At 50.7% G+C, this 20,317-nt stretch overlaps 1 protein-coding gene across 8 annotated transcripts in view; it reads right to left on the bottom strand.

The window, feature by feature from the left end:
* Window positions 1-20,317, bottom strand: part of LOC127034412 (meckelin-like) — a 50,821-nt gene that overhangs the window by 15,286 nt on the left and 15,218 nt on the right. For 6 of the 8 annotated variants that reach the window (XR_007769388.1, XM_050923226.1, XM_050923223.1 and 3 more), the window contains 14 exons: window positions 16,806-16,923; window positions 15,517-15,607; window positions 13,663-13,780; window positions 13,077-13,171; window positions 11,894-11,992; window positions 10,854-10,952; window positions 10,084-10,186; window positions 7,913-8,043; window positions 6,749-6,889; window positions 6,135-6,215; window positions 5,042-5,158; window positions 4,597-4,713; window positions 2,383-2,478; window positions 939-1,041 (listed from right to left, as the gene is read on the bottom strand). Coding sequence is in view for 7 of the 8 variants with exons in the window: in XM_050923226.1 (XP_050779183.1) it covers window positions 939-1,041; window positions 2,383-2,478; window positions 4,597-4,713; window positions 5,042-5,158; window positions 6,135-6,215; window positions 6,749-6,889; window positions 7,913-8,043; window positions 10,084-10,186; window positions 10,854-10,952; window positions 11,894-11,992; window positions 13,077-13,171; window positions 13,663-13,780; window positions 15,517-15,607; window positions 16,806-16,923 (1,509 nt within the window). In the remaining variant the exon portion in view is untranslated. Of the gene's footprint in view, window positions 1-938; window positions 1,042-2,382; window positions 2,479-4,596; window positions 4,714-5,041; window positions 5,159-6,134; window positions 6,216-6,748; window positions 6,890-7,912; window positions 8,044-10,083; window positions 10,187-10,853; window positions 10,953-11,893; window positions 11,993-13,076; window positions 13,176-13,662; window positions 13,781-15,516; window positions 15,608-16,805; window positions 16,924-20,317 lie in introns of all 8 variants that reach the window. The other 2 variants (XM_050923224.1, XM_050923225.1) reach the window with 2 other exon arrangements.

Here is a 20,317-nt window from a genome sequence, read left to right as displayed (position 1 = left end):
CTTCTGTACCGGCGAATACTCTGATTTTTCCTGGGTGCATCCAGGGGTTAAAGGAAAGTGGGGCAGGGTGGGGAGCACACAGGCTTGGCACGGTTCCGGGCTCTCCTTCCCCTCGGCTAGTGCAGGGAGCCTGCCCCCTCTTGTCTCAATGGAACAGGAGCCCCAGCTCCTGCCAGGGCAGCACTGATTCCAGCAGGAGGTGAGAATTTTACAAATGCTCCTGCTGTGTCTGCACCCATTGGCAGTTGGGACAGGTCCTGCTCAAGTAGGGCAGCCCTCAGGTGTAGCTGGGGGTCACGGCCTCATGCATGGAAGATAGGGCAGGTGGCTGAGTCAGCAACAGCAGGCTCCAGCGCTGCACAAAGGGAGCATAATCCTACCAAGAGAGCCCAGCCCAGCCCCTCTGTCAGCAGGAAGGTTTAAAGGCCCCCTGTACCCTTGCGGGGCTCAAGTCCTACCTCTCAGATACAGCTAGTAGAGAGCAGAGGACTCAGTCCAGTACAATGAGACATGCTCAGACCTGGCAGCGGCAGGAGGAAGGGGGAGCTGAGTGATCCTGGGTAGTGAGGTCTTGGAGATCTTAGGAGCCAATATCATCCCTCCACTTGGGAACAGACATTTGAAGTTTACAATGGGGCACGCTCTGCCCATCCCTTCCCAACAGGTGGAGATCTGGCACCCCATCTCCACTCAGGGCCAGCACTACCTGAATCAGCATGTGATGGATCCCAGTAGCAGCACAAAATGCAGTGACTGAATGGCATGAGTGACTGCAAGGCCTAGGTGATGAAATCAGGACATTTCCAGTTTGTACGGAGCAGCTAACCCCCGAGTGTCCCAGCCTGCAGTCACACCTTGCTGATGACTGCCAGCAATTAGAGGACCAGGAGGATTCACATCTGAGTAAATAAGCTCCCAAGAAAAGTTCAGTGAGCTACCTGTGTACAGAATGGACATGTCTACCGGCTCCTGGAACTCCATGTCCATAAAACGCTCCAGGAAGAACTTGTCCTTCACGACGTAGTCCATATCTCTGTATGTCTGAGGGAGAAATGATGGTGCTGTCAGTGGGGTTAGGAGAAGTATTGATGCACATGGCAGCCTCACCATGGTGTCCAAATAGCTCAGTGGGCCAGAGAGAAGAACATAAGAATAGCCATTCTGGGTCAGATCAATGGTCCATCTAGCTCAGAGCTCACCATCTTCTCTGCGATAGTGCACAGAGACCCCAGAGAGCAGGGTTCCTTTATGCTAGGCACTGTATATGCAAACACACAGCAAAAGAAACAATTCTGCCCCCCGATAGGTTACAGTCTCCCTTCACAGGACAATGGAAGCATTCACCCCATTTACAGGTGGGCAACTGGGACCACTGATCAAAGGTATTCAGGCTCCTAACCGCCTTTGAAATCAAGGGGTGTTAGGAGCCTTGGAGGATCTGGCCTAAGGGACTTGGCCAAGGTCACAGAGGGAGTCCATGACGAAGCTGGGAACTGAACCTCAGAACTCCTGGTCAATGCCTGATCCCTGACAGCATCCTCCTTCCCCCGTTCAGGAAGTAGTGGTTCTGGGTAGATATCAGGATTTTTTTTCCATTCCAACGGTGACTGGGATTAGGAACCATCTACAGGGAAGGCAGCAGGGTGCTAGCAAATGAGCACTCCAACGTGTTTGGAGTTAGTGTGTACAAAGTATACAGGGGCAGATCCTACTGTCAGGTCTATGCATGCCATGCACGTGGGCTGCAGTGGGGGGCATAGTTGAGGGTGGGATTTGGCCCCTGAACTGCAGATTTGATCAGATTTGGGTTCAGCCACTACAAATCTAGTGGCTGCACCCCCTGATCTGCTGCATGTGACTGACTTCATAGACTGCTGGGGGGGGGCGGGGTCAGCTGAGCAATAGGTTTTTGGAGAGGTAGGCCCAGCCTGGAGCCATTTAAACAAGCCCCACCCCAGCTCTTTGGGCACTGGGACCTAAATCGGACATGATCTCCAACTCCACCCTTGTTGGAGATGAGCAACCTGCCGGCCTTGGTATTAGATACCAGATCTGGTGCTATGCATGGTGTCCACAGCAACTATAATACTTTTTGCTCTCCTAAAGTGCTGTTCATTGGATAATCTCAAAGCCCTTCATGAATATCAATTAAGACTCAGAACTCCCCAGTGAGAAAGGGACGATCACCCTCATTTTACAACTGGGGAAACTGAGGCACAGAAAGGGGCAGCAACTTACCTAAGGTCACACAGTGAGTCAGTGACAGAGACTAAATGAACCCAGGAGTCCCAGTTCCCAGTCTCTTGCTCCAACCACTAGTTCTCACAAAAATCTTAGGGTGGACACAACCAGACCTTTGGAAAAGGCAAACAATAGACTCACATGTTCAAGGAACGAGCTGAGAAATCGATTCAAGGTGTAATAACTCCTTAGTCTTTGCTCATGTAAGTTGACCCTGACTCTCTCGCCTCTCGGGCCCTGCAAAGAAAGTTCCCAGAAGCACTTTCAGCGCACGGCGGGAGCCCAGGGAGCCCAGCTCTCTGCTTCTGAGGAAAAATAATTTGTTTTCATTCAAATTTTCACTTTGGCAGCAGGGATATTGGCTCAATTTTCACCTGCTGCTTTGGAGCCTTTGCTTTGCATGGCAGAGACCCACAACTGGGGAGTTTTCAATTATGAACCACATATGCCAAGATGTAGTTACAAACAGCTGGGCAGCCTGTAGTCCTTAAACAAATGAAATCAAAGGGACTTGCAAGCGTGCACTTCAACTCAGGTGAGATTGAGTGATGCTGGTGACAGGTGGAGCTGTGCAAAACTCATCCAATTGGGATCACAGAAGTTTGAGAAATTGTATTTGCTCATTTGATTTGAATTCAAATGAACACAAACCTCAGCTCAGCTGGCCAAGTTTTAGTGGTTTTGAGCATCTGAACTTGACTTGGGCAAGAACTTATCTGTCCCAAAGGCTCCTGCATCTGTCCAGACTTTCCAGTGTGTAATGGAGCATGGCATCAGTGACACTTGCCTCATTTGGGGTTCCATAGAATATATCATAGAATATCAGGGTTGGAAGGGACCAGGGGAGCTCATCTAGTCCAATCCCCTGCTCAAAGCAGGACCAATCTGCAGACAGATTTTTGCCCCAGATCCCTAAGTGCCCCCCTCAAGGATTGAACTCACAACCCTGAGTTTAGCAGGCCAATGCTCAAACCACTGAGCTATCCCTCCATAGCACTGTAGAGTCTGGAATGGATAGGTTTGGCTATGGGACATTGGTTCAGATCGTTACAGAGAGATGGGTCAGGTGCAAAATTCTGATCTGAACCATGGTTTGGATTCCAGCATCCACCCAGGAAGTTCATCTGTGTTTGGGTCTGGCTGTAATGAACCATGGACGAATCCAGGACCTCCAGCACCGAAATCACAAGACCCTACACCATTTGGATTAAAGCAATAAGGCCCGGATCCTCAAAGGTATTTAGGCTTCTAACTTCCATTGAAATCAATTTGATATCACAATAGTTGTGAAGAAGAGACCAGTCATAAGGAACATATGACCGTCACCGATGCAGTGGTGTGTTACAAAGGGTTTAGGTTTAGACCATCTCCAGTTTTGCCTCGACAATTGTGCCCTGTTCACTAGTAAGGTGTCTCCTGGACAGGGTGGGTACAAAGACATTTTGTGCCCTAGGCGAAACTTCCACCTTGCGCCCCCCGATTCCTGAGCCCTGCGGCAGCTCTCTGCCTCCCCTCCACCCTAAGGCACCCCCCCGTGGCAGCTTCCTCCACAACCGTGGCAGCTCCCCCCGGCCCGGGGAGTTGTGTGACAGCTCCCTGCCCCAGCTCACTTCTGCTCCACCTTCTCCCCAAGCACGCCGCCGCTGCTCCACTTCTCCCGCCTCCCAGGCTTACGGCGCCAATCAGCTGTTTGGCGCCGCAAGCCTGGGAGGGAGAGAAGCAGAGTGGGGCAGTGTGCTCAGGGGAGGAGGTGGAGCAGAGCTGAGCTGGGGCGGGGAGTTTCCCTGCGTGCCGCCCCCCACCTTATTTGCTGCTGGCGGCCCTCCCCGCACCCATCTGCCCCAGCTCCCTCCACCTAAATGCCAACAATGACCAGGCTGACCGAAGATCCGGCCACCATGGTCGCCGCCGAAGGACCCGAAATGCCGCCTCCCAAATGCTAGCACCCTAGGTGACCGTCAAGGTCACCTAATGGGTTGCACCAGCCCTGCTCTTGGAGCAGGGAGTTCAGGAGAGATGAAGAGCAGTAAGAAGGTAAAATCCATTTGACAGCCAGAGACACAGTTAGGGTTCCAGGCTCCTCCAGCTATTCTCTAGCATCATCGTTAAGGAAGGGCTGGATTTATCATCATCTTTTTTTTTGAAAGGTGTGACTATATTGGAAAGGGTTCTGATTTTTTTTCCAACACCAGCCTGCACAACGGATCTGGCGATAACACTCACAGAAACTGCAGGTTTCTTCTGCTCCTGTCTGAGAAATCTTGAGAGCGGAGAATTGAAAACCAATCCGTGTAAAGAAAAGCATGAAAAAGACAGCAGTAAGGAGTCTAGGTAGCCCAGCAGAGGGGAAAATACCTCCATCAAGGGCTGCGTTATCTTGTCATACAGCTGCCTGGCTCTGTCCGTGAGAAGCACCTCGAAGGTCTGAATGTCAGAGTTGGCCTCCAGGCCTCTTAGAGGGCACAGGTTCTCCTGCCAAGGGAGACAACTGAAGTGTAACCAGGGAAAGGCAATAATATTGGCTGGCATCTCCATAGGGCCGTATGTCCCAAGATCACACGGTTCTCTATAGAGTAATTCCAGATTCTGTACACAAGGATTACGCCACCCACCACTAAAGGCAAAGAGAAAAGGCTTCTGCATTAAAGAAAAAATAAACGAGGCAAGTACTGCCTCCTCCTGTGCCTTATGGTAAACCCTGCACTGGCCCCCATGAGGATGGCAACCCTCCAGATGCACAGACCAGCAGGCTCAAGAAGGAGTGACTAGGAAGTAAGACCGAACAAGGAGGCTGGATTACCTCCTCTTTCCTGAGGCAGGCATGCATGGCATCCATGCCCACATCCGCATGGCCGTGCACGCTCCGCCCATGGACATAGAAGCCATAGCATCCGTGCATCAGGATGAACACAGACACCTGCAGGGATGGAGAATAGGACATGGAGGATGAGAGGCTCATTACATTTCTGGAGGTCAAGCCCAGAAATGTGCAGTGTGCACCAGACTCCTATGCTTCATGATGCCTCCCTGCTCCCTCCAAACACACATCATCTGCGGTGAGCACGCTGAGCTGCTGGCAATCTGTAGAGTAGACTTGGGTTACATCCAATGCTTATACATGCAGAGCAGCTACTCACGGTAGGAAGTCAACCCGGAGCAAGGGGAATTGTGGCAGTGAATGGAAGGAGAGCGAGTTACTCACTCATTTCCTCCTCGACCTCAGACCTGTTCCGAATCGCTCGTTTTCATGGACCATTAGCATAAAGAAACCAAAAAGGCTTTCTGGGCGCATGGCAAATCCAAGAGTGAATGAAGATGCAGAGTCGATTCCTAGCCATGTCACCAGCACAGGGAGGAAGCATATTGACGGGTCAAGAAGAAAGCTGATACATTGTATAAAGTACCCGGTGGATGGGAATCTTCACCCTGCACTGTCCCCAGCCCTTTAGGCCCCAGCTGTCAACTGGCCTCTGCTTTGTGCCAGCGTGAAATTCACATGCACACCACTGAGTGTGCACACCTGCAGCCGCAGGCCTAACTGCCCAATGTGTGTGCACGGTGCAGGTTGCAAGGTGTGCAAATGTAAGGTTTGTGTGCACAGAGTGGTGCATGCCCAGATTTTGTGTGCACAACCCAGGGGAGCCTGGCTGGAAATCAAGCCCTTTCCTAGTCGGGTAAATTAGAATCTAAATTAGAATTTTAGAGGTCCTCTGTTTTAGTTAACGAGGGTGTTATTAGGGAGACAAAGAAACAACATCATTTTACAATATAATTTAACCTTAACAGCGCCCCTTTAAATGTTCAGTTGGTGTAATTTGGTGCAGCTCCATTGACTTTAATGCAGGGACTGGCTCAGTGCACGTGATCTGTCGCTAACCCAGGGCAAGACTCACGTTGCTCATGGAACAGAGATCTATGAACTGATGAATCTTGTCCTCCACAAACTGCTCGTAGATGCCTGTGAAAAACGCCACCTGCAGAAACAGCAACACGCAGCTGCGCCGTCATGACTTAGCAGACGTTTCATGTAACACATCCCAGGAAGCAGGGCAACACAAAGTTTCCTTTCCTCCCTTCTGCCCAACTTTTTGGGAGCACTCATTTTTGTCCTTCATCGTGGCCCACAGGGGTAACACTCTTGCCCCCAGGCCACAAGTTCAAGTCCCACACAAGCACATAGGTTCAAAGCCAGGGCTGATGGACATTTCAGGGTTTCAGGCATGAATGCTAGATTGGCTGATGACCCAATAGTTCTTTTCCTTCTCTAATCTCCATCGTTTGTGCCATAGTGGAGGAGTGAAAGGTACCATCCTACAGATGAAATGCTAAACTCTTCTGCCCATCTTTGAGATGCCTAGGTAGATATTAAACCCACACCCTTAGGAGAACTTTGATATCTGGCTGAGCCTTCCCTTATCTCAAAAGAGGCCCGATCCTGAGTGCTCTTGGCTCCTTTCACTCCTTAAATTTCCCCAGAGCACTTTACCAACACGACAGGCAGAGTAACCTGTGCAATCCCCAGGGCCAGCCAGAGAGAAGCAGCAATCCCAAATCTAAGGATTGGGCTCCAGGCAGCCAGGTAGGCGTCAGCGCCAGGGTGCAGATCCAGGTTCAGGTCTCGTGATGTGATGTTCTTCAAGCCCACAACCTGGAATAAAAACAGGTGAAGTAAATCAGAACCCTTATGTGAGATGAGTTCTTCAGGGGCTGCAAGGCACGAATAAATAACAACTGACCGTGGCATATCCTGGAAGGTTACAGTAAACCTGGACTGTTCCCTGAATTCCTGACCCTTCTGCAAAAGTCTCCAGCACATAAGGCATTCAGGTCCCAGGGTGATGGACAGGGCATAGAAAGGTTCCTGCTTTCTAAACTCTTGGGACCAAATTTTCACCAGTCTCTAAATCAGTGCCCACAATTTCATGCCCACCATTTTTTTTCCCACATATAAAAACTCCCACATTGCTCCGAGCAAATGGGGTGCATAATTAACTGCCCAATTTGCAAGTGAAAATGCTGTTTGGGTGCACAAATACAAGTCGTTGCAGAGGCACGAAATTGGAGGTGCAAACGTAGAGATTGCTTCCAGAAAAGAAACGGGATTCTTCTCTCACTTCCCAAATTCTGCCAGGCTGTGAACGGTCCATATGCAGAGTACCATGCTATATAAACTCACAGTCCTTAAAAGGAGGCATTTAATAAACGACCATATACAATAGACACAATTAACCAGGCTTCCACAAGCCTAAATTCTGGCTTTGTTTCCTTTCTTCTCCAGTGACCATAACCTGGCTGAATCTCTCTCTCCACAGCACACAGAGACATCTGGTGGCTGAATGCTATAACTGCAAGCCCATCTCATTCCACAGAGGGCCAGTCACCGAGATGCTGTACCCTTTCCGCATCATTACAGATGCTCAGACTGGTTGGGATTAAAATACAAAACGTGTCTCATCCTCCCTGAACCCTTGCCCAAAGCTCAGCAGAAACCTCAAACAAACCCAGTCTATTTCCCCTCCATGATCAGAGCTGCAGAATGGTGGCAGTGCTTTTTCACGGTGTCACGTCCAGAATTATATCCGCAGAGAGCACCAGGACTATGGATGGGTCGGTGCCAGATCCCAGAGGTTACTACTTCCTCCAGGTGTCCTTATCCCCACCTCCCACGTACCTCCAGGAGCAGTAACACTGTGAACAGCTGAAGCGATGGATTCAATTTCCTATGAGTCTGAATCTCATTCCACTCATTGGCTATCAAGAAAGTTCTCCAAATACTCACAGAGGAAATGGCCCTCTGCCCTCCTAAGGGGAAAACAACACACTGATTTCAATTTGCTTTATTTTAAAAACCGGCACGGGCTCCTAGGACACAAACCTCCACACAGTTGGGTTTCCCTGAGCCTCACTTCCATTAATTTACCGCTCTCGATATGAAATCATTACTATCAGAGGTGAGCTGGCTCCCAAAATAGCCGCCTGCCAAGCTGCCACTGATTTCCCAGAAGCGCGGAGGATCTGGAAGTGCTTTATAAACACTAATTAGCCAAGTCAGCAGCAATGCAGCCCTGTGTTGTACAGCAGGGATTATCATGATGTTTTTCCAAAAAGGGCCTCTCTTTCTGGGTGTTTGACTTTCAACACCTCGGGGGGGGGGGGGATTTTCACAAGCCCTCAAATCACTTAGGCACAAATCAGTGGGATTGTGCTTCTAAATCCTTTATGTTCAGATATTAAAAAGTATTTAGTCATTGCTGCAATCAGAACTGCACAGCCCCACAGAGGAACCAGGCTCCTTAATCTCTTTAGAAAATGAGATTTCAACATTGCAATGCTGAGTGCAGCTAAGCATGGTGGGTGAAATCCTGGCTATTGAAGTCAATGGCAAGACTCCCATTGACTTGGGTAGGGTCAAGATTTCACTCAAGCATCTAAAAATGGAGGTAACCCCAAAGCAATTTCTGAAAATCTGACCCTAAGGGGACGTCACACAACAATCAGGTGTAGCTGGCTTTGATCTAGCTAGCTGGAGTAATGCTAGCAGTGAAGCTGCAGAGGCACAGGCAAGCTGTTGAGCACATACCTGGGGTCCAGGTGGGCTTGGACAGCCCACGCTGCCAATCTGTGATGCCGCAGCTTCAAAACTATTGTTATTGGAGCTATTTCAACCAGATCACGCTCGGATCTGTCCATACGTGCTGCAGCCGTACCTCTGACTGCAGTGTAGACACACCCTGAGTGACTTCACTGAGGCTGCGCAGTGAGTCACCCACCCAGTCAGGAATAGAACCCAGGAGTCCTTACCCCCTGCCCCCCAGTCTCACTGGACCATGTTGTCCTCCCCTGCATGCTAAGTGAAGAGGAGCCAATAAGCATTCCATTGACATTTCTGCAACGCTGACGTTTTATAAAATCCTTGAGCTCTAAATTCTCAAAAGAGAAGTGGAAATGGCACATGTGCAGGACTAAGGCTCTGTGGGCGCACATGCGTGCAGCAGGGACCGAGGCACATCAGGGTGTGTCACAGGGTGGCTGGTCCCTGTGCAAGCCCCTGCACCAGAACAGATGCTCCCAATTTGGTCAGTTTAGAGTGTGGGGCAGCACCTGGGGTGTTATAAAGGAGCAGGGGAATCAGAGGGGAAGTCCTGGTGAGAATCAGCCAGGAAAGGTCAGGGGACTGCAGGAGGTCTCTGGGGAAAGCTGCCGAGAACTCTCTGCAGGCCCCCTCTGAAAGGAGGGGAAATTATCAGGAAGCCAGTGGAGTGGCTAGCCAGCTGTCCATCCTGAGCCCAGGCCCGAGAAGGCTGAAGGCTGTGGCAGAGAGAGAGAGAGAGAGATGACTGCCAGCTCTCAGAGCCAGGGCACAGTGAGGGGTGCCAGGGACGCTGGGCGGAGCCCGGGCGCTGTAGTTGGTGTATTGCCTGGCTTATTATGGTGTTGGGACTTGTTATGTGCATGGGGCTTTCTTCTATCATAATTAACCCCACAAGGACCATTTGCACAAAGAAAGACGGTATGGACTATTTCCAAGGACTCCATAGGACAGAAACGGAGGCAGGTTTTCAACCGAGCACCCAGTGGAAAAGGGACCCTCCCCAGCTTGGTGAAAATGAGCGAGTGAGTGAGGGTGGGGGAGAGCGAGTGACAGAGGGAGGGGGGATGGAGTGAAAGGGGCGGGGCCTTGGAGACGGGGCGGGACAAGGGTGTTCAGTTTTGTTTGGTCAGCAAGTTGGCAACCCTAATTTGTGCCGTGGCCCGCAGCAGGAGGTAGCTCTAGTCAGGGCTGCTCTATGACAGGGTGGTTTATAAACATAGAGGGCACAGAGAGGGAAAGGTTGAATTGACCTGCCGGTGCTTTAAATGCTGGTTTCTCCTTTGGCTTTTCCCAGTCTATCAGGAAGATGGAGATTGTCACCTGGGTGATCAGGAGATGAAGCAAGTCCACAGCCTGAAATAAGAGCAGCCAGAAAGGTTTAGCTCATTACCACACAGCCAGCAGTCTCACTCTAGCCAGAGCCAGCTCAGCCAAACCTGGGGCCCCTCGGTGAAGCCATTTTTTGGGGGGTGGCGTGGGCTTCTCGCCTCCTGCCCCAAACTGCTCAGGAAGGAGAGGCAGTCCCTGGGGCAGAGAGAGGTGCAGGCAGCACAGACTAGGCAGGTAACTACTACAGTGCTGTGGGATGGTGTCTGGGGATGGAGCTCAGCATGCAGTGACCCATACACTAAAGCGCAAGTCACTGGAGCTGCGAAGCTCTGTGGCTGCAGGGCTAATCGCCTGTCTGAGCTGGCCCCAGCTTTAGCAAAGGAACCCCGGGAGCTGCCCAGAATCCCAAGCCAAAGGCCACAGCTAACTTACAGCTAAGCTATGAGACCCTGTGAGAGCTCCTGAGAAGAGGCTGTTTCCAGGACTGTGGGTTTCAGACAGGCTGGAACTGCAAAGAAAATGGCATTTTCCCCTCAGGGTTTTGGTTTCTGATCTACTCTTAGGTGGGTTTTGAAACTCTTTGGGACAGGATTTCCCACCCTCTTAGGCCGACCCCTGCCCCACAGCAGCCAGTTCTGCCCTCTCCTCCCCATCCTCCACGCTTCTCTGCCCTGCATGCCCTCCTGCTTACCTTTAACACAAAAGCACAGGACAAGTAGATAATAAAGTTGGTTTCAATTTGACTGCCTGCCAGGGGCACCATAACCTCAACCGCTGAAGACTGCTGACCCTGGGGAGGGATTAAATGAATTTAGACTGGAGGAGAAAAAATCTTGTCATTTCCTACAGATCAAGGCTGAGAAAATCTGGGGTCACACTTCACCCACCAGCATAGAACTGCTGCTCTAGCCCACCGTGTAGATTTCCCAGTGCTTTGTCTGTCAGGTCTTTAATAGCCCAGGCAACCGGGCTTCCATCACTAGCTGCGGGGAACCTTTCCACAGTCCCATTGATCTCCCTGAAGGAATGAGACGTCCCATCGTCTCTTTATTCTGAGCCTTCTTCAACCCTCAGCAATCTGGCTGGGCTTGATCCTGTGCTTTGGCACAGACTCTCCCCATCCCCGGCATATAAAAAATTCAGATTCTGAAGATTTCAAGTGTGACTTGACACCAGATCTATCAAGCACCAGGGCTGCCCAGAGGATGCAGGGGGCCTGGGGCAAAGCAATTTTGGGGGCCCCTTCCATAAAAAAAGTTGCAATACTATAGAATACTATATTATTGTGGGGGCCCGTGCAGAGCCTGGGGCAAATTGCACGCCCCCCCAGGCAGCCCTGTCAAGCACCAAGTCAGCCTGATCCCTGTGAACCCCAGAACTAAGCCAGGAGGCCAAGCAGCTAGAGCAGGGGGTCTCAAACTTCATTGCAGCATGACCCCTTTCTGACAACACAAACTACTACATGATCCCAGGAGGTGGGACCAAAGCCTGAGCTCACACAAGTCCCACTGCCCCAGTGGGACAGCCAAACCTGGAGCCCCAGGTGGTGGGGCTTGGGCTTTGGCCCAGGCCCCAGCAAGTCTAAGCCAGCCCTGGTGACCCCATTCAAATGGGGTTGCAACCCACTTTGGGGTCCTGACTGGCAGCTTGAGAACCGCTGAGCTAGGGACCTAGCAGTCCAGAACAGCTCAGGAAAGAACCAGGTGAAAAGCATAAAGAAACACGGCTCACCTTGAAAACAATGAGCCAATAAATCCCCGTCCCAAGGGCAACCATGAAGAAGGCGTTAGCCAGGGCCCCGGCAAAGAAGGCAAAGAACTTGACAAAAATCTGGGGGAGGAAAAAGGAAATGGACAAATATTGGGAGGAGAAAAACCTTTGTTATGTGTGTCAGGTTAACTCTGCCCTTGGGGTCAACTGCTGGAACTTGGAATCCTTTTTACATCCGGAAGGATCCCAGAGAGCTTTACAGACCATGGGCCAATTCCACCATGGATGTCAACGGGCCGAGCCCCCACTGACTCCAGCAGGAGCTGCGCCGGCTTTCGCCAGGGATGAGTGTGGTCCTAAACGTAGCAATCAGTCCCTCCAGTAGGGAAACGTGTGTTAGATCAAGCAGTTCCCCCACTGTGTATCTGAAACTCCTAATCACTAGCAATAGCAGAGCAGTTTTCAGATGGCTTAATGACATCATCGCAGAAGCCGCTGGATCAGCGACGCTAATGCAGCTGTATAATGGCCATGTGGAGAGTTAATGCAGATGCCTCTGTCCCAAAGTAATAGGGAGGAATTTCACCTCTCTCTAGTGCTTTCTAGCCAAGGATCTCAGACACTTTACAGACATTAATGACTGAAACCTCCATCTCTATTTGGGGCTGGTGTTGATATTCCCAATTTACAGAGGGCAAAAACAAGGCAGGGACTGTTTAGAATGAGGAGAGGGGGAAACCACAGGAAAGAGTAACCCCTCCAAACCCCAGAGAGTTGCATGGAAACGGTGTGGAGCAGACCAGAAACGGATGTACACAGTGTGGGGAGGGGAAGCACAGTAGATCGACCTCAGCTCATGGAGTCTGGATAGAACAAAATCAGTGGAGCAGGGAGGGAGTCAGACAGTAGAGGCCTCTTTGAACTGGATTCAGACCTAGATAGGAAGCTGGAAGAGCTGACCAAGGACATGGGTGTGATCTTGCTTCCTAATGACAGAACAGTTGGGCTCTTAAAATCTAGCAAGTAGGGATGGAGGAAGACCATGAGACAGGGAATTTGCAATAGGCCAGTTGGGAATTGGGGAGACACTATTAAGTATATTTGCAGTCTCAATGTTGGGGTATCACCACATTCTGGCAATGTGCAGAAGGCAGCAATATGCAGCGTACAGGCACGTATCCAACATTTACAATCTCTTCCTTACTATAAAGCTTATATTCTGAAGTCTAGACCTCCGCACCCAGCTGCTGGTCTTCAGCAAGGCGTACAAGGCTGCCAAAGAACCCAGGATGGCAAGTGCTGTCTGTCAAAGAAAGAAGTTGTCATGCTTTCCAGAACTCAGAAGAGAAGGCAATCACACCTTCACCTGCTTAGGCTGAACACCCATGCTTCAGGCGGTCAGGCCGCATGGTAGAATGGTCCCTGTTCTGGCCTTAAAATCTATACATCTGCGCACTGGGTGAACAGATGGATACAAATCCAACCTGCACTGACTCATTAGCATACAGGAGTCCTGTGCACACGTGAGTCATCATTCCATATGCTATTCTGGAGGCTAAGGGCTCCTCTTATAGTGAAACTACTGCATTTTCGGGTTCCTGGTTTTCCCTCATTGCTTATCATGGAGTCCAACCCAGATCCCTGTAGACTCTCATTTGGTGTCCTAATTGGGTGTCATGGCAGCCTCCTTTTTTATTTCTTGAAGGTTGAACACATGCAGCTGCCCAAGTCATTCCACATCCATCATTCCCTTCATGCCCCAGAACAGCCTCTCTGTCTCCTCCAGACACTTTCCAGCAGCTGGATGACCTGTGGCCCATGGAGCAGCATGTGCGAATGATTACTACTCACATCTGTGTCTCGTGGAGACGTTCCAGGGCGATGTGTGTATGACACTGCAAACGATACCTGCAAGGGAAAGAAAGTGAGCAAGGGAGACAGCAGCAGGGCAGTCTAGGACTAGAGCTTGAATTGACAGCGCTGGCCAGGATTTTCAAAAGTGATATATGACTTTGGGGGGGCCTCAATGTGCAATTTTCAGAAATTGCTGAGCACCTGTCCTCTGAAAATCAGCTGTGTTTAAGGTTGCCCAATCCAGAAGTCACTAGTCAAATTGGAAATCATGGCCCGTATAGGCTTTAACAACAATGGTGAGCATTACGGATGGTCCAGACCCGGCAATCTCAATACATTTGTCTAACAATGAAATTGCCTGGTAAAGTCCTGGAGGAAACAGGCTGCTGCCATTGCTCACAAAGACCTTGTCTACAGCGGCAAAAACATTACCCATAATTCACCCTGGTGGTAGCAGCAGAAGCTGTCATATAGGCAGGAAACATGGGCTTTTACCACCATGTTGTCAGTATCTGCTCAGAACGAGATTAGACATCAGCGTGGAAAACATTTCAGAGTCTACTTCCACCCTGCCCACAATATGGCATTGGCTACTGCTTGGGGAGCTGCCCCCTGGGGAATTATTTATCGAGTGTGTTTATGGTAGTGCCTAGAGCCTCTGACAGAGATCGGCATACCAGGCACTATGCAACCCTAGAGAGAGACAGGCCCTGCCCCAAGGAGCTTACAGTGTCACTGGACAAGACTGACCAAGGGTTGGAGGGGGAAGAGAGGTACAGAGAGAAGTGAGTCACCCAAGATCACTGGGAGAGCCAGAAATAGAAGGCAGGTCTCCTGAGTCCCAGTCCAGGTAGATGCATGCAGCCTTCAAGAAAGCTGATGGGCACAATGAAGATGGAATCAGTTGGCTGGTTTCCAGGCATTTGTTCCTCTCACAGTTAGACCGTATGTTCCCCCCTTCCATCCCAGGTTCGTTACAGGGGTTCCAGACCCATTAATGTCACCAGCTGATGATTAGATGCTATGGTGATGGGTGCCCCATCTGCGGGATGTGTCACACAGCACTGGCAGGAGCGTATAGCATGTAATAATAACTAAGCTGTCCCATGAACGAGGCACTTAGATGTCCAAGGATGTCTTAGATGGGCACTTAGATGAAAAGGGTACCAGCGCTGCTTCAGAGACTAGCACATGGGAAGCCCATGAGTGGCCGGTCACTAAGGTGACCAGAGAGCAAATGTGAAAAATTAGGATGGGGGTGGGGGGGTAATAGGAGCCTATATAAGAAAAAGACCCAAAAATCGGGACTGTCCCTAAAAAATCAGGACATCTGGTCACCCTACCAGTGACCCTTTCATGCACAGCCCAAAGCTGTCCTACCAGGTTCAGGTACATGCAGGAGATCCCCCAGTCTGCACAGCTTCAGCTCAGGTCTCCCATGCCTGCCCCAGAGCCATCATCAGTCCTGGCCTCTTAATGCACGACTGCCCACAGCCCCAGCCACCAGTCCAGAGGGCGAGTTCATTACATTTCCTACCTGGCTGGCAAAGTGTGGGCTTGGGGAGAGGAGGCACAATTGAACTCAGTCTCAACCCGGACAACATCCAAGCTCATTCCCGGCTCTAATTATCACCTGCTGAAACAACAGCTGCCAAGCGCCAGGGAACTCAAAGGAAAGTCAACCAGGTCTTGTTGTTTCAGCTGCTTCGTTTCACATTATTTCTCTCCCTCTCCCCCCCCCCCGCCCCCGCAGCTCCCGCCAAGGGAATCCTGGGGTGCCACAAACTTGCCTGCGTTGTTGCAGTGCTATCTTGCTTTGCATACTTCACTGTCAACAGGAAAGCAGACTGGTCTCCTGGGCTACTGGTTGGCAAGTCAACACTGCACGAGCCAGCGTCAGAGGGAAAAAACAGAGAGGGGTTATCCGGGGGACAGAGCAAATAATTGGAGAGGCGAACAATGAATTTTAATGAAACCTCTGTAGGAAACGAGTGGAGGGAGTTGAGTTAATTGTGCAGAGCAGGATGGGGAGATTAGAATTCTTTTTGCACAGAAGATGGCTAGTCTCAGCACGAGGGGAGACGCATGGAATGTGATCTCCTTGGGGAGGGTGATAAAGGAGGTGCTAGCTGTAAGCTGGTAAGGAATACGCTAGAGATGGGATGGCTGGTTATAAACACCATCTCCTCTGGGCAAACCAGGCTGCCTGAGAACCCAGGCTTTGGTCTCGCCGATGGGGTGGTCGGCAGGCAAAGCTGAAGAGCTGTCTGTGTAGGTGATGAAGTTACACGTACAAATAGCTCAGCTGTGTCCTGCCAATGCTCCTGGGCACTACATTAACGCCAGGGTGGCTAGCCCTGGGTGGGTTCAAAATGCAGGTAGCTGGTCTGGTAGCTTGTGGGCACCAGGCATGGGGCTGTGCAAAGTCCCCAGGTTAGGTAGAAGCAAAATGCACTGAGACTGCCACAGAGCATGCTGGGACTGTGTCCTGGGAGCCTACTGGCTGGTGGATCTCACTCAGTGCTTGGCTGGGGGCACTAATCACATTGCACGGGAGCAGACCAAGGCCTGGACACACGTTCCACAAAGCTGCCTTTATTGGTCATTGCCTAGTAGGCGGGTCATATATGGGAGGGCAGGTCCTTGCACCTTACCGCGGGGCTCTCTGGCTCCACCTAGCGCTCTCTCTGTGTGTGTGTGTGTGTGTGTGTGTGTGTGCGCGCGTGCGCGCACGCACTAGCTGTGGACTCCTCCCTAGGGGGCGGAGCTACAAATCCCAGCCTTCTAATTAAAGGGCCAGTCCTTATATTTTAACCCGCAGGATCCTGACACACCGCAGGGTTCAATCTCTTCCTAATGCCAGAGAAGAAAGATGATTGAACCACCTATCCCCATCAGTCTCTGAATTCTTTGTGCTCCAGGGCTTGCCCTACTACAGAGCCAGTCATGCTGTACCTAATTTTCCTGGAGAAATGTCGGTAACATCACTTCTTTGTGACAAACTTGGGGGAATTAAAATTGATGGCAGTCAAAAAGGCTAAACCGGTGACTGCCCCAGTGGTCTGCCCATGCCCTTTACCTTAGGAGCAGCCCTGCTGCCAACGTGACAGATGCTGGTTGATTGGACAGGTTCCCTTGCCTGCCCGAGAGCCCATCGACTAGAAAGAATCTTCTTAGCCTCTCAGACCTCAGGGAGGCTGAAAGAAACATGCAGAGAGGAGAGTTAGCTGCATACACAGATACACCATTTCTGGTAACCAGGGCAATCAACCAAGATGCAACCTCAGAGAGGGGCTGCAAATGTAATGAGCACTGAGCTACCTATTTACAGAGACACCATAAATGCCAGCTAGCTGCACACCTAACATATGAAGAACCAGGAATGAGAACGGACATCTGCTCCAAGACAACTTAATTATACATCCTTATAACCAGCCCTATCACTTCCCACCCATCAGCCTGTTCATTGGTAATAACACTACTACTACCTAGCTCTCATCTAGGGCTTTTCATCAGTCAATCTCAAAGTGCTTTACAAAGGAGGTCAGTGTCATTATCCCCATTTTACAGATGGGGAAACTGAGGCACAGAGAAGTGAAGAGACTTCCCCAAGGTCACTCAGGAGGTTAGCACCAGAGCCAGGAATAGAATCCAGGCCTCCTGAGTCCCAGTAGTAGCAGAATTCCAATATAACCCTCGAACTGCAATGAGAATGGCACAACGTCCTGCTTTTTGATAGCAATAACTCATCTCTCCCTCCAGCATGGATTTAGTTTGCCTGATCTGTGGCTTTCAGGCAGATTCTGAAGGCACTTTACATGCTTGCATAGCCTTATTCCCTGCAGTAATCCCATAGGAGTCAATGTAGACTCGCTGGAGTAAAATTCTAAGCATGCTTAAGAGTTTGCAGGACGGAATTTGCTTTGGTTATTTTTGCAGAACTTCATAAGGACAAATCCAAACCAAAATAAATCTAGTGAGGAAGCTGGTAACCAACCCAGATATAAGAGGTGGACAATATGTAACAATTTTTTTTTAAATGAAACGTGTCTGTTTTCAAATTCACAAACTTCAGCACAAAAAGTCACATTTGGTATGAGAATTTCTGCATTTGCAAAACCAAAACAAACAAACCCGCACCACTTGGACAAGTGGAACCCAAAATGCATTGCATTCGCTTGGGCAAAGGGCTTCCCTAGAGGGCATAGGGGCTGGGAATAAGATCCCCCAACCCTACCACTAGCTGGCCTTAATGTCACTTTGCTCTCACTTAGCCCCTTAGAAATGTTGTTATAACTATTCCCGATAGCCTCACTAGGAGGCAGGTATACATAGCATCATCCCCCATTTACAGATGGGCAGACTGTGTAGCCGCTGGCCCCCCCTCGCCCAGAGCGCACCCCCCCATGCAGCCACTGGCCCCCATTGCCCAGAGCGCACCTCCCCATGCAGCCGCTGGCCACCCCTCGCCCAGAGCGCACCCCCCCATGCAGCCACTGGCCCCCTCGCCCAGAGCGTGCACACCCCCAGCCCCGGAGCGCCAGGCAGGCGGGTGGCACGGCCCAAGCCCCAGCACACTGGGCAGATGGGGTAGCCCCAGCCCCGGAGCACCCTCCGCACCAGGTGGACAGACAGGTGGTGCAGCATGGTCCCAGCCCTGGGCCTTGTGTGCATTGGCCCCAGCCTCTCAGCCACAGAAAAGCGGGAAAGGAACTGGAAGTAGACAGAAGTGGACTTTGGGGCAGAGCGTGGGCACAGTCACACAAGGCTGTCTGGGGAGGCAGCGCCTTCCCCTGCCTGTGCCACTCGCTGCACATGCTCAGTTCTATGTCTGAGGCACAAAACTACAGTGTCTCCAGGAAAATCACTTCACAAAAGTTTCCTGTCTGCAAAATAGCAATAGGAAAAAACGATCAAATTGAGATGATAAATCCTAAACACATCAGCATTGCACTAAAGTATGAGAATCAGGCGTGATCTGAGCATGCAGTAGAAGAATTGCACAAGCAACCTGTGTATTGGTTCAAATGGCCAGCTAGCTATCTGCATGCCAATACCTAATTGGCATATGGTAATTGTGCATGCAAATTAGGCACCCAATTGGACACACAGGTTTTGTGAGAGTAAAATGCATTTTAAAGGTTTTCAGTTTGAATAGAGAAAGGTTTCATTAATGGCCTTTTTCACTGAGCAGCGTCAGTTTCACAGCCAAAGTCCCAGCCAGCAGGAGATGGTCTTCCAGACAGGGCCGGCTCCAGGTCACAGCGCGCCAAGCACGTGCTTGGGGCGGCATGCTGCGGGGGGCGCTCTTCCGGTTGCCAGGAGGGTGGCAGGCGGCTCCAGTGGATCTCCCGCAGGCATGCCTGCGGAGGGTCCGCTGATCCCGCGGCTCCGGTGGATCATCCGCAGGCTCGCCTGCAGGAGGTCCACCGGAGCCGCGTGACCACCGCATCCCCCCGCAGGAGGTCCACCAGAGCCGCGGGACCGGCGAGCGGCAAAGCGCCCCCCGCGGCGTGCCGCCGTGCTTGGGGTGGCGAAATTGCTAGAGCAGGCCCAGCTTCCAAACTAGGGAGGCCTGTTTCAAATTCCAGGGGCATAAAGTGGGTCTGAAAAGTCTTTCCTACATCTATTTCAAACAGATAAAGGTCTTCAGACTCATGACTCCATTTTAAAAACACTAAAGGCTAACGGGCTGGAACATGCTGCTGCCTCCCAATCACTCATTACACAAAGAAATAGAATTTGACAGGGAATAATCCACACAACAACCACCGTTCCGTGTGATCTGCGCATGAAAATGAAATGTAGGGTCACCAGGTCAAGGCACAAAAGTGAGGGCCAATAGACTGTGTGCTTGGGCCAGACATGAGCCTATGGGGATGCCGGCTGTGCAGAAATAGCAAAAGAGCTTGAACAGAGGAATGGGTACGATGGATCAGCTGCACAAGACTTGGCCATGTGATGGAAGCAGCCCAGAATTAACTCGCCCGCAGAGTGGTCAGTGAAAATGGGTAACACTTCATCCCATGGCTAACGGCTATTTGTGCAGCACAAGCTAAGCAAAAAGCGCAGGAATGTAAAATCCTAACAACCCTACAGGTATTATTTGTGTCCACCCCCCGACCCCACCCCACCCCAGATACCGATTAGCCAAGCCGTCCACATCGCTACATATATTGATCCTCCGTCCCCACCCCTGATCTTTTTTGTCGCTCTTCTCTGAGCTCCAGATTAAGCAATAGATTTTTCTGGTTTTGTGATGCCCCAGAAGCCAACAGTCTATTCCACTTACAGATGCAACTGAGCCACATAGGAGCTGATGCGAGCATGCGCACTGCAGTCAAAAGGATGTTACTTGATCAATGGGATTTACGTACGTGTTGAGATTAATGTTTTCAAGCACAAGCTTAGGGTAAGTGTACACTACAAAATTAAGTTGATCTAAGTTACATTGACGTACAGCCACCGCAATGATTAAATCGCTTTTGCGTGTCCACACGACGCTCCTTGTGTCAGTGGTGCGCATCCTCACCAGGAGCACTTGGACCGATTGAACTTTCAGCTTAGAGCATTGTGGGATGGCCTCTGAAA

The sequence above is a fragment of the Gopherus flavomarginatus genome, chromosome 14, assembly GCF_025201925.1.
Source record: "Gopherus flavomarginatus isolate rGopFla2 chromosome 14, rGopFla2.mat.asm, whole genome shotgun sequence".
Taxonomy (NCBI): domain Eukaryota; kingdom Metazoa; phylum Chordata; order Testudines; family Testudinidae; genus Gopherus; species Gopherus flavomarginatus.
This window is presented reverse-complemented; position numbering and strand designations above follow the sequence as displayed.